The 15408-nt window shown below is 46.8% G+C and overlaps 2 protein-coding genes across 3 annotated transcripts in view; one reads left to right on the forward strand and one right to left on the reverse strand.

Annotated features, from left to right (window-relative positions):
* Positions 1–657: 657 nt before the first annotated feature.
* MGAT2 (alpha-1,6-mannosyl-glycoprotein 2-beta-N-acetylglucosaminyltransferase) lies at positions 658–3000 on the forward strand. Its single transcript, XM_084833939.1, has one exon. It carries the CDS (start codon positions 975–977, stop codon positions 2334–2336), a length of 1362 nt encoding a protein of 453 aa, XP_084690065.1. The 5' UTR covers positions 658–974; the 3' UTR covers positions 2337–3000.
* DNAAF2 (dynein axonemal assembly factor 2) overlaps positions 2994–15408 on the reverse strand; it is a 29812-nt gene continuing 17397 nt past the window's right edge. The window contains exons 2-3 of one of the 2 annotated variants that reach the window (XM_084833903.1): positions 8149–8295; positions 2994–5892 (exon numbers count right to left, since the gene is read on the reverse strand). In XM_084833903.1, coding sequence (XP_084690029.1) covers positions 5368–5892; positions 8149–8295 — 672 coding nt within the window. In that variant the 3' untranslated portion in view covers positions 2994–5367. The remainder of the gene's footprint in view (positions 5893–8148; positions 8296–15408) is intronic. The other variant, XM_084833910.1, reaches the window with a different exon arrangement.

Raw genomic sequence — 15408 nt, forward strand, 5'->3', positions numbered from 1 at the left:
GAAGCAGAACACGCGGAGACCCCGGGCAGGCAGCTGACCCCCGGCGGGGCGCAAGTTCTACAACATCCGACTCCTCGTGGCCGGTGCTCATGAGCACTTATGCCAGAATAAGTGGATGACGGTGTCATGAGACTGTCGCAGCAGATCAGCCTTCCCCAACGCGCTGCCCGCCGGATGTGTTGGCTTGGCTGGGAGTTGTGGCCCAACACATCTGGCGGGCAGCAGGCGGACGAAGGCTGCTACAGGCCAACAGAAAGGGTAATCACTGTTAGCCCCACGTTGGATAGACTCGCTGAAATGACTGGGGCGTAGGTTAGGCATGCCTGGGCGAAGCCCCATTCATTTCAACGGGCCTATTCCAAGTAGGGCTCACGTTGGATACTAGCCGAGGGCTGCCCGGCTGCCCAGGCGTGAACGGCGGAAATCGGGACCTCCGGCGGGCGGGCGGGCGGGCGGGCGGAGCGTCTGCCCTCTTCGTGCCCCGCAAGCGCGGCTCGAGCCGTCCCCGGAAAGAGCGGGGCGGCCCCGGCCCTGGCAGCGCTCCCCGTGGCCCCAGCCGCCCGCGGAGCAGGGCCGGGACGCGCTCCGGATGCGGAAACCGCGCCGGGCGGAGGCGGCGCCGGGGCTGCGGCAGCCTCGGCGGGGAGGAGCGGGCCCCGTCGGCGTCCGGGGCGGGGCGCTGGCGTGCCCGCCTCGCTCCGCGCCAGCTCGCTCGCGCGCGCCTCATCCGGCCGCGCCGCCGCGCCCGCGCCGGGACTGGGCAGCGCCGCCGCCGCCGCCGCCTCTTTCGCGCCGGCCGGCCGAGCGAGCGAGGAGCGATGGGCGCGCTGCGGCGGCGGGCGTTGGGCGCTCGGCCGCGCCGCTGATGCGCCGCGAGGCGCCGGGGGCCGCGCCGGGCCCGGCTCGGAGCCGCCGCCGCAGGGGCTGAGCGAGCCGGAGGAGGGCCGGGAGCCCGGGCGGGCGGGCGGGCGGCCATGAGGCTCCGCATCTACAAGCGCAAAGTGCTGGCGCTCCTGCTGGCCTTGGCCGCCGCCGCCGGCGCCCTGGTGCTCTGGGGAGGCGCGGGGGAGGCCGGCGATGGAGCCGGCGGCGGCAAGCGGGAGTCGCCGCCGCCGCCGCCGCGAGACCAGCCGCCGCCGCCGGCCGTGGCCGTGGCCAGCAGCAGCGCCAGCAGCAGGCGGCTCTCCAACTCGTCGTCGCCTGGGCCCCCGCGCGACGGCGCGGCGGCGGGGCCGAACCGGACGCTGCACTACCGCTCGCTGGTGTACCGGCTGAACTTCGACCAGCCGGTGCGCCACGAGGCGCGCTGGCGGGCGGGCGGCGCGGCGGGGGAGGCGGCGGTGGCGCTGGTGGTGCAGGTGCACGAGCGCGCCGAGCACCTGGCGCTGCTGCTCGCCTCGCTGCGCCGCGCGCCCGGCGCCGAGAAGGTGCTGCTGGTGCTCAGCCACGACGTGTGGTCGGCCGAGCTGAACGCGCTGGCCGCCTCGGTGGACTTCTGCGCCGTGCTGCAGGTCTTCTTCCCCTTCAGCCTGCAGCTGTACCCGGGCGAGTTCCCGGGCACGGACCCGCGCGACTGCCCGCGCGACGTGGGCCAGGCGGCGGCGCGGCGCCTGGGCTGCCTCAACGCCCAGTACCCGGACGCCTTCGGCCACTACCGCGAGGCCGCCTTCGCCCAGACCAAGCACCACTGGTGGTGGAAGCTGCACTTCGTGTGGGAGCGGGTGCGGGCCTTGCGGGAGCACCCGGGCCTGGTGCTGTTCCTGGAGGAGGACCACTACCTGGCCCCCGACTTCTACCACGCCCTCCAGCGCCTCTGGGCCCTGCGCCAGCGCGACTGCCCCGAGTGCCAGGTGCTCTCCCTGGGCACCTACGCTCCGGTGCGCGGGGGCTTTGCCGGCCGGGCTGACAAGGTGGAGCTGAAGACGTGGAAGTCCACGGAGCACAACATGGGCATGGCCTTTGCTCGGGACACCTACCAGCAGCTGATCGCCTGCACCAATGCCTTCTGCACCTACGACGACTATAACTGGGACTGGACCCTGCAGCACTTGACTGTCAGCTGCCTGCCCCGCTTCTGGAAGGTGCTGGTTCCGGAGATCCCCCGGGTCTTCCACACCGGCGACTGTGGCATGCACCACAAGAAATCTTGCCAACCCTCTGTCCAGAGTGCCAAAATTGACTCGCTCTTAAACAGCAACCAACAGTACCTGTTTCCTGAAACCATGACTATCAGCAAGAGGTACTCGGTGGCCCCCCTAAGTCCCCACGTGAAAAATGGGGGCTGGGGCGATATTCGGGACCACGAACTCTGCAAAAGTTATCGCAGATTGCAATGAGAGAAAAAAATCAAGCCTTATTCTTTCGTGGTTGGGCCTGTCTAGTCTATGATAGACAGAAACATAAACAAAGAGAGAAATTTGTTGATTTGGTTTCTGCTTTAATATAAACTGTGGTTATCACAAAAGTTGTCATTTGGCAGTTATGTTTTTGAGGCAGAAAGGTTATGTAGAGGAATGTTGAAAAGAAACCTAAATGCTACTTGTTTACTGGAATAGTCACTGAAGATTTTTATCTAGGCCTTTTTATAAGGTATTCCCAACACTTTGAGTTAACCCCAAATCCTACTCTTCCTGTTTTTAAGTGAGGGTGTCAAAAAAGATACTGGATGGTGAGCGTTCTAAGATGGCTGAGGTCCCCTTGTTCCCATGCAGTCCACTTCATTTTTCAAAGGCTAGCCCTTGATTGGCTTCCCCATGCCCAGTCTTCATTTATCTTAACCATGAGAACCTCCAATCATTCAGTATTCCATAATCTCGTACAGGCTTGCTTGAAATTTGTTACCTTAATATCTGCAAAAGCATTCTATTTTATTTGCTAAGTGCTTATTATATGAAAAATTTGGAAATCCGTTTCTTTTCACTTTAATGTAGAAATATGCAACTTTTTTAGTTCTGCCAAAATAAAAATTCATGTTTTTGTAATACAAGGCTTTTAGTGAAATGGAAAAATCAATTTTATTTAAATTTTAATGTTACAAATTAAAAGAGGGGGTTTCAAAACGACAGCATAATGTAATAACACTACAAACAGATTAATAACTATTTCAAGAATTGAACTGAAAACAGCTGTGACTATTTACCTCCTGTTACTGAAACAATCCAGCTTTCAGATTCAGCAGCTCAGTTTAACAAACAATTAAAAACAGTGTTAGATGAGGAAAGAGTACAGAAGTGGAGAGCTAAAAGCCAAAAACAATGTAAAGCAAAAATATCTTGGGAAGAGAAACTGTAATTGCAAGCTAATTCTTCATCTGTGTAAGAAACTTGGTAACCCTGAAAAGCTCTGCTTGGGGGAATTGCACAGATTTCATTGAAGCATGTATTCGATTCTATAGCACAGTCCATCAGGAAGACCCACACAACCTGGTTGAAGTGAATGTGGCTTATGCAAAAGAACTTCCCAATAGATTGTGCCCTTTATTGCTACTAGAAAAGATATGGGAGATGAGATCAATTTACATGCCCAAACTCCAGCAAAGGCACAGGACGTAGAAAACAGTGGGAGAAGCAAAACACTTTCGAACTTTGGTGCACTTTGAAGAAACTGTTTTCAGGATCTTGCTTTTCTGATTTTAGGGGACATAAATAAATTTTTGAGGTTACAAAAGAGAGATTTACTTAAGTTTTATACATTCTCTCCCCACCATTTCAGTCTTGAACATATTAATGTAGATGTCTTAATGAATCAAAAACTGCAGCCTAGTGTTTTAAAGCATTCTTAATTGAAAGAAGTGTTTTGCTGAAATCACGGGACTGCGTTGAGAAAATGGGTACAATCCAGCCAAATCTAAGCACTGTTGGGATGAAAGGGGGGGAGGGTCTTCCATCTAAATGAATGGAACATTTACTGGTGGCACTGGCTGCATTCAGGATCATGAGACCTTTCGCTGGCAAAAGAATTACACTTATATATTTTCTTGCAGACTGCAAGCAATCCCTATGCACCCAGGGGCCAACTAGCTACACTGGCAATTTAAGTAGAAGTTGCTTTGGAATGTGAAAATTGGTTTGCTTGACGATAGCTATGCAGAGAAACAGTAGATTGGAAAGAAGTTAATACATTAAGACTTAAAGCAATTATGTTGCTTTACTGTTCTTGAAAATATACAAAATATAAAATTGAAGGCAGTTTGATCTATTGGTTCTAAATTAGACAACTTTAAATTTGGGAGTTACAAATTTAAACGGTTAAGACTGCAATCATTTCATGGAGCACTGACCACATCTCCAGTGCCTCCTCACATCTCACAGTGCGTACGGTTATTCTGAGCATCAAAGGATTAGTGTGACAACTGGCAAGAATAGATCCATCTAGCTGTTTGTGTTGGCTGCTGTTCTGTGCCCAGATATGACAATGGGATTATACTGGTAGGGCTAGGCAGAGGTTTTGGAAGTCAGTTCCATTGAAATCAATAGGATTTGCTTCTAAGTAAATGTAATTGACAATCTGGGTATGACACCCCAATCCCAAATAGGTTACAAGGAAGTCCCAGAAAACAGGTTTCCAATAAGCATCCAGGGATTTTAGCAAGATGATTGTTACACAAATCAATCATCATGCAGTATGGAAGCAAATAAACTGGTTTTACAGAGTTACGTGTTGGTATATTTTTCTCCTGCCTATGTGCAGGATGCTGGAGAAGTATGAAAGGGACTCCTAAAAGACCAGGCCATACAAACTCATGCCTGAAACCAATCCTGTCAGCACAAGGTTGTGTGAAATGTGATGTGGTTTCCAAAGGCTCCTTGAAAAACACATTTAATCAAAATAGTGGGATACTGTTTGCCATTCAGCTGAGGAGAGTTAAAAAAAAAGATGGAGGGAAGCTGAACTAAAGGTATCAGAAAACATCACCCACATAAGCCTTGCAGATTTTGCCTTGTGCAAATGTCCAGTCTGACCTCCTGGTTAACTAGACTTCCTGGCTTATCATGGCTCACACAAATGCGCTAAATGCATGGACAACAATGTGGCTTAATATGCTGAGATAGGATCGTTCAAACATGGCCCATTTGTTCTCCTGGATTCCCAGCTAAACTGGATTTGCACTTAACTGAAAAATCTGCTCAACTTTAAAGAGTTGCCCATTTTTAAAAAATCAGGAACAAACCGGACACCTTGAAACCTCTGACATCTCAAAAACAGAAGTAAATGTTTTGATCAAATGGACCCACCCCCCCCCCCGCCCCCCAAACCGGGTTGGATTTCTGCATGAATCTACCCTGTGCTCTTTTAAGAGGAAATACAGAATCTAAACGTGAGGTTGATGTAGCTGCAGTGCTCAGTTAAGCACTCAACACAGCCCAATTAATCCAGTTCATACAACAAAGCATTCTGAAAGGTGACTCCAGCGTGTGTTGTGTGGTGGGTAATATACTGTACGCTTCCATCTTTCACGTTGATTTCCTTTAACACAGGGGGAGCGAGAGTAGGAGCTGGCCTGCTGTCCAGCACTTGTTTATTCTGTGCTGACTCTGAATGTACACCCTCTTTCTCCCCTGTCTGGGCAGGCTTCACCCAGTTAAGCTGTGCTTGAAGTGTAGCCATGGCTCTTTTGCCTGTTGTGAAAGCAAGTTCTGACTCACGTAGTTCACTTATCTGCGATTTCTCAGGAATTGCCAAGCTGGGATCAGGGGGGTCAAGCTCCAAACAATGGCCTGATCCCCTGCCAACTCGCTCCATTGTTTCCATGGCTATAAGCGAGCCTGAAACTCTTTCAATGTGTATGGGGCAGTTTTCTGCATCTGTTGAGAGTTCATCGCCATTTTCTTGTTCACCATCCTCTCTCCTAGGATTAACTCTTTCTTCTGTTTTGCCAAGTTCACAGCTGTTCTGCTAAGAGAAAGGGTGGAGGATTGCTACTGTTGTAGACTAAAGGTGGAGAATAACTGCCTAGAGCAAGCTCAGCACCAAACAGGAACAACCTGGGTTTCCTCCCAAACAGGTCTCCTCTATTTGATCATGCTTTGTTGTATGTTTCCTGTAAACAGAGTTGGAGAATTTCACAAGTCCACAGCAGAACCTTATTTACAAAGCCATGGGGATTTGCTTAGAGACCGGGTGGCATTAGGTTTGCCAGGTGGCTGCTGTGTACTTTAGCAAGAAGAATTGCAGCTGGCTTATACAAAATCCCACAGAGCTGTGGTAATCCATTGCTCAGGGGCCACCTGGACTTTGTATGTTTCTAGGGAGGACTTGTGGTTTTAGCTGAAGAGATGGACTGTGTCTGGCCTTTCATCCTGTATGTGGGACACTATCTGGTTGTATTTGGATAACTATTTAAGTATTTGGATATTCTGGTAAACTAGAGCAGGTGTGAAAGCAGAGCTGGGCTCCAAAGATGGCTGTTTGCTCTGCCTTTAGTGTCCTTGGTTAATGCAGGCAAGGAAATGGAGCGCCCTGCCCCCACCCCGCCCAGCCAAGAAGCAAAGTCCCCTGAATTTTCATAGCCTGATCCAAGATAAAAGATAGCTGAGACTCATGAGGATTTAATATTTGCAAGTGTAGCATTTACTGGCACACAGTGTTCAATACAATCTATTTCAGGAAGATATTACAAGTGTTCCTCTGCCATTTCGAATCATTTTCTTACTGGATTTATATACTTCAATTAAAAAAAACATATTTGCTAAGTTGTTGTAAGGGTTCTCCACACTAAAAGTTGGAAGTTCCAAGATCCAAAAGAGAAGCCACAGAAACTTCCATGCTGTTTATAATGTGCCATGAAAGTGGTAGGTGATGAGAATCTGACCTATCAAGGACCCAAGAGATGGAGCACGCTGCTTCAAAACTCAGGACAGGTGAGAAATTCCCTCTGTCAAGTTTTTTTTAATGGATTTACCCAGTTTGTATTTCCGAGCCTTTCAGCAAGCTGAGACAGAGTTGTGTTCCAAAATCCACATTTCTGCAAGCTTTCCAATACAGCTTGTTTTTGGAAAAGTATGCACCAAAAATGCATATTGGGGAAAAGTCCACACAAAATAGCATTTCAGCAACATATAAAGTACTTGGAGAAAATGTGTACATGTAAGAGGCTGTGGCTCAGTGTGGTAGAGCACATGCTTTGCGTGAAGAATGTCCCAGGTTTGATCCCTGGCATCTCCAGGTAGCACTAGGAAAGAATTCTGCCTTGAAACCCTGGAGAGCTGCTGTGAGTCAGTGTTGACAGTACTGGGCTAGATGGACCAAGGATCTGACTCAGTATGAGCAGCTTCCTATGTTCCTAAACACGTACACAATGAGCATACATTAATGGGTACGTTACAAAAAATGTGTACCAAAAAAGTACACATTTTTGTATGGATTTTTCTTGACCTCAAGAAACTGACAATCTCGGCAAGACTGAAATTGACAGATCCGTCCATCCCTACTCAAAACAGCTACTGAGAAACTTCCACACAGGTCCAGCTAATTTATTAAATTATCTATGTTTGGAAGGGCTCTGAAAAATGAGGCATCAGTCCCATTATTACTTTGCTGTCTTTAGTGATACTCAATTTCGGATTTCTATTCCTTGTGAGTATAGTAGAGGATTGCATATCTTTGTGCTCACTCAAGGGGGCTTAAAAATCAGAAAAAGACTGCCTCTAAATGTGCAGTTAAGATCCCCAAACACACTTGAATTATGGTATGTTCCAGGAGTGAACACTCAGACACTTAGAAATCTTCTCCCATGCTTAAACTACATCTACTTCTGTGTGGTTTAAATTTGATGCTTTTTGTCCTGAACCAGTGGAAGCCAAATTCTGTCCCAGCTTCAGAATTTACTGATGTATGATGATCCTGCTGAGAAGTAGAGTGTATACATCACACATACATGTACCAGGAGGAGGAGGGGGCAAAGCTTAATATAGCAGAGAGAGAAGGGGGAAGGTGGTCAGTTGTCATGTCTCCTATACATTTAATGCACCTCTGTTAGCAGCTCTTATAATCAACATGTGCCATTATCATTCAGGGAACACACTTGCAAGAACATCCTTACAAATAACAGGGTGTTAGGTAAGTGGAACTGGAGATGGCCACCACAGTGACTGGTTATTCCAGTGCTACAGATGGGTGATAAGGCAGGTGTGCTGAACAACATTTTACCTTTAATCTGATCTGACTTTTGCTCTCCGAAACATCCAACACTTCAAGTAATGGCTGGTGTTCTGTCTCGGACTGGCTGGAGCAGGATGTTCTCAGGAGACTGCTCAGAAACTTGTCCACGTTATTTTCAGTGACAAACCATCTTTCCTAATGGAGAGACACAAGTACAATGATTTAAACCTTCCCTTCAGATAAAAAGCACCAATCCTGAAGATGCACCTGAGGCACAACAGAGCTGCTATGATCACCAGCTGTCTCCCCCACTGTAAAGCAGGCATCCAGAAATGGGAATTTAGAGAAAAGAGCTCAAAAGAGCTTTCCCCACAACTGCTGTATATTCTGAAGACAATTGGCTGCATTGCCCTTTATAGCAAGGTAAGGGACGACCAATGGGAACAGAAGGAAGGACAGACATTATCATGGGCTAACGCAGTCAACAAAGTGCCAATGCCATTATTTATTTTATGTAAAGTACTTTTACCCAGCTTTTCAAATTTTTCAAAGTACCTTACACAAAAAGACAAAATATGACAATAATAAAAAGCATCCTTGCTGGCTTTTCAAGCAGCTACCGTAGCTTTGCTGTTCACAACAGTTCGATGCATGCAGACTTTGGTGATCATGGTTCCCATATAGCGGAAAGCTGCTCTCGCATGAGAGCAGGCCAGGTTGGGTATTTGGTGGTATGAAAGACCAACTCTATTCTAGGCTATCTAGATTTTTTTAAAGCCGCTGTGCCAGACTCACGATGTAGAAGCGCTGCTCTTCTTAGTCCCCAAAGATAATAACCAGAATTTTTTTTTTAAATGTGGGAAACAGGCCATGTAGGGTTGTCAACTTTTTTCTGACATAGCTCCTTTTCCTTCTCCCAACTTCAGCTTGTCATGCAGCTCTTCAAGGCACTAAATCCACAGCAGGAAGAAGAGTTGGCAACCCACCTTATGCCAAGAGACTGCAACTTGCTCAAGACCACCTGCAACTTTCCACTTGAGCTCCGATGTCTGTGGATTTCAGTGTCCGCTCTGAAAAGGGCTCCCTTGCTGTGTGTTTTACTGCCCTATCACTGGAAATTTAGAAACCCTTCACAGGACTTGTAACTCCACTTCAGTCCTCAGATTTCAGGATCAGATCTTCCAGAGTTGTCTCTATAGACGTAATGAAAACTCTCCCATCAGAACTGAAGTACAAGCTGGGGTGAACTGAGGCATGACTAAAAATGCTGAAAGTATGGAACTTTGGCCTATTAGATGAACAGGAAGAAAAGCAGTCTTGTGTGTGTCTTTAGGCTGTTAATTTAAGTCTTGTTGTACTGCAAAACCTAAATTGCTACTACTCTTATAAATGCAAACAGCCCCACACAGTAACTACGCGTGCGTGAGAGAGAGAGAATGAATACTATATTCTTTGGAACACTCAACATTTTTCTACTTTGCAAATACATTTGGGGCCAGGGAGAAGGCAAACAAAACATTCAGCCCATTACAGTCTCTGCCCTTTGTGGAGAGTGCCTACAGTGGGCTGGCCTGAAATGGGTGATACATTTCATCTGTGGGAGGCAGGGCTGTTCTCTTGTTAGCGCTCTCCTTGTCCTCCTGAGCCATGTACCCTGACAGCACATGAGAAGTGCAAAGGACAAAAATGAAAAAGGAGCTGCTGCTACTGCTGCATTCTTGTTGCAATATCTCCATGCCTGAAAAAAGCTGCACCTGTTGGATTTTTTACTACTGTATAGTTAGCTGCCCTGCAATTGAAGAGGTAAGGAGACAGTCACTCAGGCTGCTGCTGGCCAATGGACCTAGGATGACAGGATGGTTGCGCCATCTCCATCTCTAGCAAGGGAAGATCGGTGTGGCCCCAAATGGATGAAAATGCCTCTTAGTAACGCCTTTGTTCTGGCCTTGTCAAACAGATCTGCCTCCTCCAGCTTTTCCCTCCTCTCCCCCATCCTTAGTCTTCAATGGATAAGCCTGAGGGCAGGCCCTGTGTCTTATTTTTTATTTAGGTAGTGTTTGCAAACAGCAGTGCATATTAAATTCTAATTGCTGCAAGCTACCTTGGGAGATCCTTTTTGTCTGAAAAAGCAGGATAAATTAACTGACTGATGTTAATGGCACAGAGCTTCCACCAGAGAAAGGTTGGCAACCCTAGAAGCGAATGAACAGACATCTAACCATTCTGGGCCAAAAGGGCCACTTCAGCAATTGGAATGCTAATCACAAAATTCTCCTGCTTCAGCAGCACCCCATTCAGGGGAAAAGGGCCTCTCCCTCCACACATTTATTACCTGTTACATTTGCATCCCAGCCTTCTTCCAGGGTATTCATAGAATGTTTTTTTCACCCCCACAAACAACCCTGGAAGATAAGTTAGGCTGAGAGACAGTGCCAATGAGCAACAGCACCGACCCTTGCATAGGGTTTAGAACCCGGGTCTCTTGATATTCACAACACTGCACTGGCTAAAGGCTGGCAGTTTGCCTCCTTTCCAAAGGCCAGGAAAGAATAGAAGTAAAACTCTCAGATTAAGCCATGATAAAAAAAAATTAAAGTGGAAAAGAGGGATAGGTTATTATCTAAGAGGCCTAAGGGTGAGAAGTAGGTCTTCATTTCTACAATGTCACAGTAGAGTAAGACTTCTCTAGTGTCCTGTAAAATGGGGATAATATAACACCCTTCCTCCCCCTTAATTATTTCCTTGACAACTTGGATGCATGTTCAATCAGTATAAAATTATTTCAACCAAGGGACTTGCTTGAATGATTAACCAATGAAAAATAGCTCAGGTATATTTTAAGTACGTTTAGTTTCTTTTCACAAAATAATACAGAAAAACCACTTATGAAATAGAAAATCATCTTGAGTTATTTATGTAATTAACAGGTTGGACCTGGAGACATACAAGCGGGACTCCACTGGCGCAACAGGGCTTTCCCAGCTCCTCCCCCAAGCCTCCTGAAAAGCCATTTCTACAGGGAGACGGGGGGGGGGGGGGGGAGGAAGCGCATGTAAAGGGCGTCACTGGTGATCCTGCATTTACAACGGAAGCAGAAAGCCCTATTTTAAATGCAGGATCTCAGGCTGGTGTAGAAACACCCTAAGGGTCAAGGGACTCTGGAACAGCATGCGACGGGGCACAGGGGGCTGCAGCAGGGCACAGAATTCAGGAGAATTTGGCAGGAATGCCTTGCACAAGCGAAAGTGCCTATGCACTCATGCAAAACATATCTGGATCCAAGCCCACATATTTATATTCCACCTTTTATGGTATAAACCTTTGCAAGACAACTTACCAAAAAAAACCCATCAATACAATATGTCAGACAGTCCATAAAATAAAAATGGGCTAATGAGATCAAGCAAATAAAAACAGCAGTTGCTTAAAACATGAAAACAGCATAATATCTGAATAGAGCGACACATTATTGGCAACCTGCAGTGCCCAGCACAATTTGTTGTTGTTCCGTCGTTCAGTCATGTCCGACTCTTCGTGACCCCATGGACCATAGCATGCCAGGCCTTCCTGTCCTGCGCTCTCTCCCAGAGTGTGCTCAAGTTCATATTCATTGCATCCGTGATGCTATCTAGCCATCTCATCCTCTGCCATCCCCTTCTCCTTTTGCCTTCAGTCTTTCCCAGCATCAGGGTCTTTTCCAGAGAGTTTTCTCTTCGCATTAGGTGGCCAAAATATTGGAGCTTCAGCTTCAGTATCTGTCCTTCCAATGAGCACTCAGGGTTTATTTCCTCTAGGATGGACTGATTTGACCTCCTTGCAGTCCAGGGGACTCGTAAGAGTCTTCTCCAGCACCACAGTTCGAAAGCATCGATTCTTCGGCGCTCAGCCTGCCTTATAGTCCAGCTCTCACAGCCATACATTACTACTGGGAAAACCATAGCTTTACATGGTTTACATTACTACTGGGAAAACCATAGCTACTGGGAAAACCATAGCTTTGATTAGACGGACCTTTGTCGGCAAGGTGATGTCTCTGCTTCTTACTATGCTGCCTAGGTGTGCCATAGCTTTTCTCCCAAGGAGCAAGCGTCTTTTAATTTCATGGCTACAGTCACCGTCTGTGGTGATCTTGGAGCCCAAGAAAATAAAATCTGTCACAGCTTCCATTTCTTCCCCTTCTATATGCCAGGAAGTGATGGGGCCAGATGCCATGATCTTCGTTTTTTTAATGTTGAGTTTCAAACCAGCTTTTGCACTCTCCTCTTTCACCCTCAACAAGAGGCTCTTGAGATCCTCTTCGCTTTCTGCCATTAGGGTGGTATCATCTGCATATCGGAGGTTGTTGATAATTCTCCTGGCAATCTTAATTCCGACCTGTGATTCATCCAACCCGGCGTTTCTCATGATGTACTCTGCATATAAGTTAAATAAGCAGGTTGACAATATGCAGCCTTGTCGTACTCCTTTCCCAATTTTGAACCAATCGGTTGTTCCATGTCTGGTTCTTACTGTTGCTTCTTGACCCTCATACAGGTTTCTCAGGAGACAGGTAAGGTGGTCTGGTACTCCCATCACTTTAAGAAATTGCCACAGTTTGTTGTGATCCACACAATCAAAGGCTGTAGCGTAGTCAATGAAGCAGAAATAGACGTTTTTCTGGAATTCTCTTGCTTTCTCCATGATCCAGCGAATGTTGGCGATTTGATCTCTAGTTCCTCTGCCTCTTCAAAACCCAGCTTGTACTTCCGGTAGTTCTCGGTTCGCATACTGCTGAAGCTTAGCTTGTAGGATTTTGAGCATCACCTTGCTGGCATGTGAAATGAACGCAATTGTACGGTAGTTTGAACACTCTTTGGCGTTGCCCTTCTTTGGAATTGGAATGTAAACTGACCTTTTCCAGTCTTGTGGCCACTGTTGAGTGTTCCAAATTTGTTGGCATATTGAGTGCAGCACTTTAACAGCATCATCTTTTAGGATTTTAAATAGCTCAGCTGCAATACTGTCATCTCCGCTAGCTTTGTTGTTACTAATGCTTCCTAAGGCCCACTTGACTTCACTCTCAAGGATGTCCGGCTCCAGTTCAGTGAGCGCACTATCATGGCTATCAGGGACATCTTTCCTGTATAGTTCTTCTGTGTATTCTTTCCACCTCTTCTTAATCTCATCTGCTTCTGTTAGGTCCCTGCCTTCTTTGTCCTTTATCATGCCCGTCTTTGCACAAAACGTTCCCTTGAGATCTCCAATTTTCTTGAAGAGATCTCTAGTCTTTCCCATTCTGTTGTTTTCCTCGATTTCTTTGCATTGTTCATTTAAGAAGGCCTTCTTGTCTCTCCTTGCTATTATCTGGAACTCTGCATTCAGCACAATGGGAGCCCCCAAATACCTGTTGTCAACCTTGCAAGGAGGTCCACCTTTTTTCTAGCACATGGAGTACATACTACAAACCCATGAGTAAATGCTGCCTGGGCGTGCGGGTGGGTGGGAGGGAGGGAGGTAATAGATATCATCCAACCCTATTGTCTTTCCATGCTACAAAATGTTTGGCACTGAATTCACAACCCAAAGTGCCAGCTCATCTGTCAAAGACACCTATTTGACCTGTCTGTCTTTCTGGAAGCTGATAATATATAACTTGACTGGTGTATAATAGATTTGGAACATTTCAGTATTCTGGGACTGTAACAATAAAATGTATGAATTCATGGCATCCAAAGGTTAAATGGTGTTTTCTAAATCGTAGATAAATGCATGCTTTGGCCTAGAGTCCAAGGGCTACAGGACTTCCAACTCCACACTTCTTCAAACTCAGAGAACAGCCCCTGATGCAGAGCATGGAGCGGCAGTTAGATAAAATAGATGGAAAAACATAGAAAACTGAAGCTGAATCCTGACAAGACAGAAGTTCTGTGGACTGGTGCTTTCCAAGCCCAGAAATTGGGTAAGCGACCTGTCCGGATGGGGTTGCACTCCCCCTGAAGGAGCGGGTGCGTAGCTTAGGAGCACTCCTAGATCCATCCCCATCACTGGAGCCCCAGATAAACTCCATGGCTTGGAGTACTTGTGGCCAGCTTTGGCCGATCCTCCAGCTACGGCCTTTCCTGGACAACGATAACCTCGCCACAGTAGTACATGCACTGGTAACTTCCTGATTAGACTACTGCAATACACTTTACGTGGGGCTACCCTTGAAGATGACTCGGAAGTTGCAGCTAGTGCAAAATGCAGCAGCCAGACTGTTGACTGTAAAGATTGTAAAGATTTTCATCATGTAAAGATTACATAGCACCAGTCTGAAAGGAATTGCTCTGGCTACCAATACGTTTCCAGTTGGAATTCAAGGTGCTAGTGATGACATTTAAAGCCCTAAGTGGCTTGGGACCTCGATATTTGAGGGAGCGGCTCTCCCTATATATGCCTGCCCGAGGATTGAGATCTGCTGGGGGAACCCTCCTCGGCGTCCCACCAGTGCAAGACATACACTATGGTGGGGCATGGGAGAAGACTTTTTCTGCTGTGGCACCCTAGTTGTGGAATGCCCTCCCCTTGGAGCCCAATTGGCACAGACACTGGTCTCATTTTGGCACCAAGTTAAAACATGGCTTTTTACCAAAGCCTTTGAGAGCTAATTGGATTCCCCGAGTTTACACACTGTTTTAACTGTTTTATTGTTTCAGATTTTAAATTGGTATTGGCTAGCTTAATAATTTAATATGCTTTTAGCGATTTAAATTATTTATTGTTTTACATTGTTTAAGTTCATTTTATCTGTATGCTGCCCTGAGATCCTAATGATATAGGACGGGATATAAATGTTCTAAATAAATAAATAATAAATAGAATAGAATAGAAAATCTCAGTGCCCACCCCCAAATCCTCACATGCACCCAAGGAACTCTTTGGATCCTGGCCTTTTTAAAAAAAAAGAAAAAAAGATTAAAGGATGGGTCCACACTCTGGCCTGGTTCACATGTAATACTAAATTATAGTGTTTAACATTATGTTCACAAGCCTCAGGACTCATGCACTCTGTCTCCTGCTTGATCATGGCTGGGTGGAGATCAGAAGCTTTTCTTTCCATTTCCAACTAACCAGTTATTTGTTATGTCTGAAGCCAGACAAACTTGGTTATCATTAATAAAGGGTTGGGGAAACAAGCCAGCTTTAAACCACAGTACATGATTCCGGTTTGTTTCAATAACCCAGGGGTAACATGAACCACATTTCTCAGTTCAGACAAAACGAGTAACGATGGCTAGTTGAAACTGGTGTGAAAGTTCCCAGTCTCCTTGTGGCCACGCCAGAGGTAGA

Source organism: Heloderma suspectum, chromosome 1 (genome assembly GCF_057233095.1).
Source record: "Heloderma suspectum isolate Gila_16-S chromosome 1, 16-S_ref, whole genome shotgun sequence".
Taxonomy (NCBI): Eukaryota; Metazoa; Chordata; class Lepidosauria; order Squamata; family Helodermatidae; genus Heloderma; species Heloderma suspectum.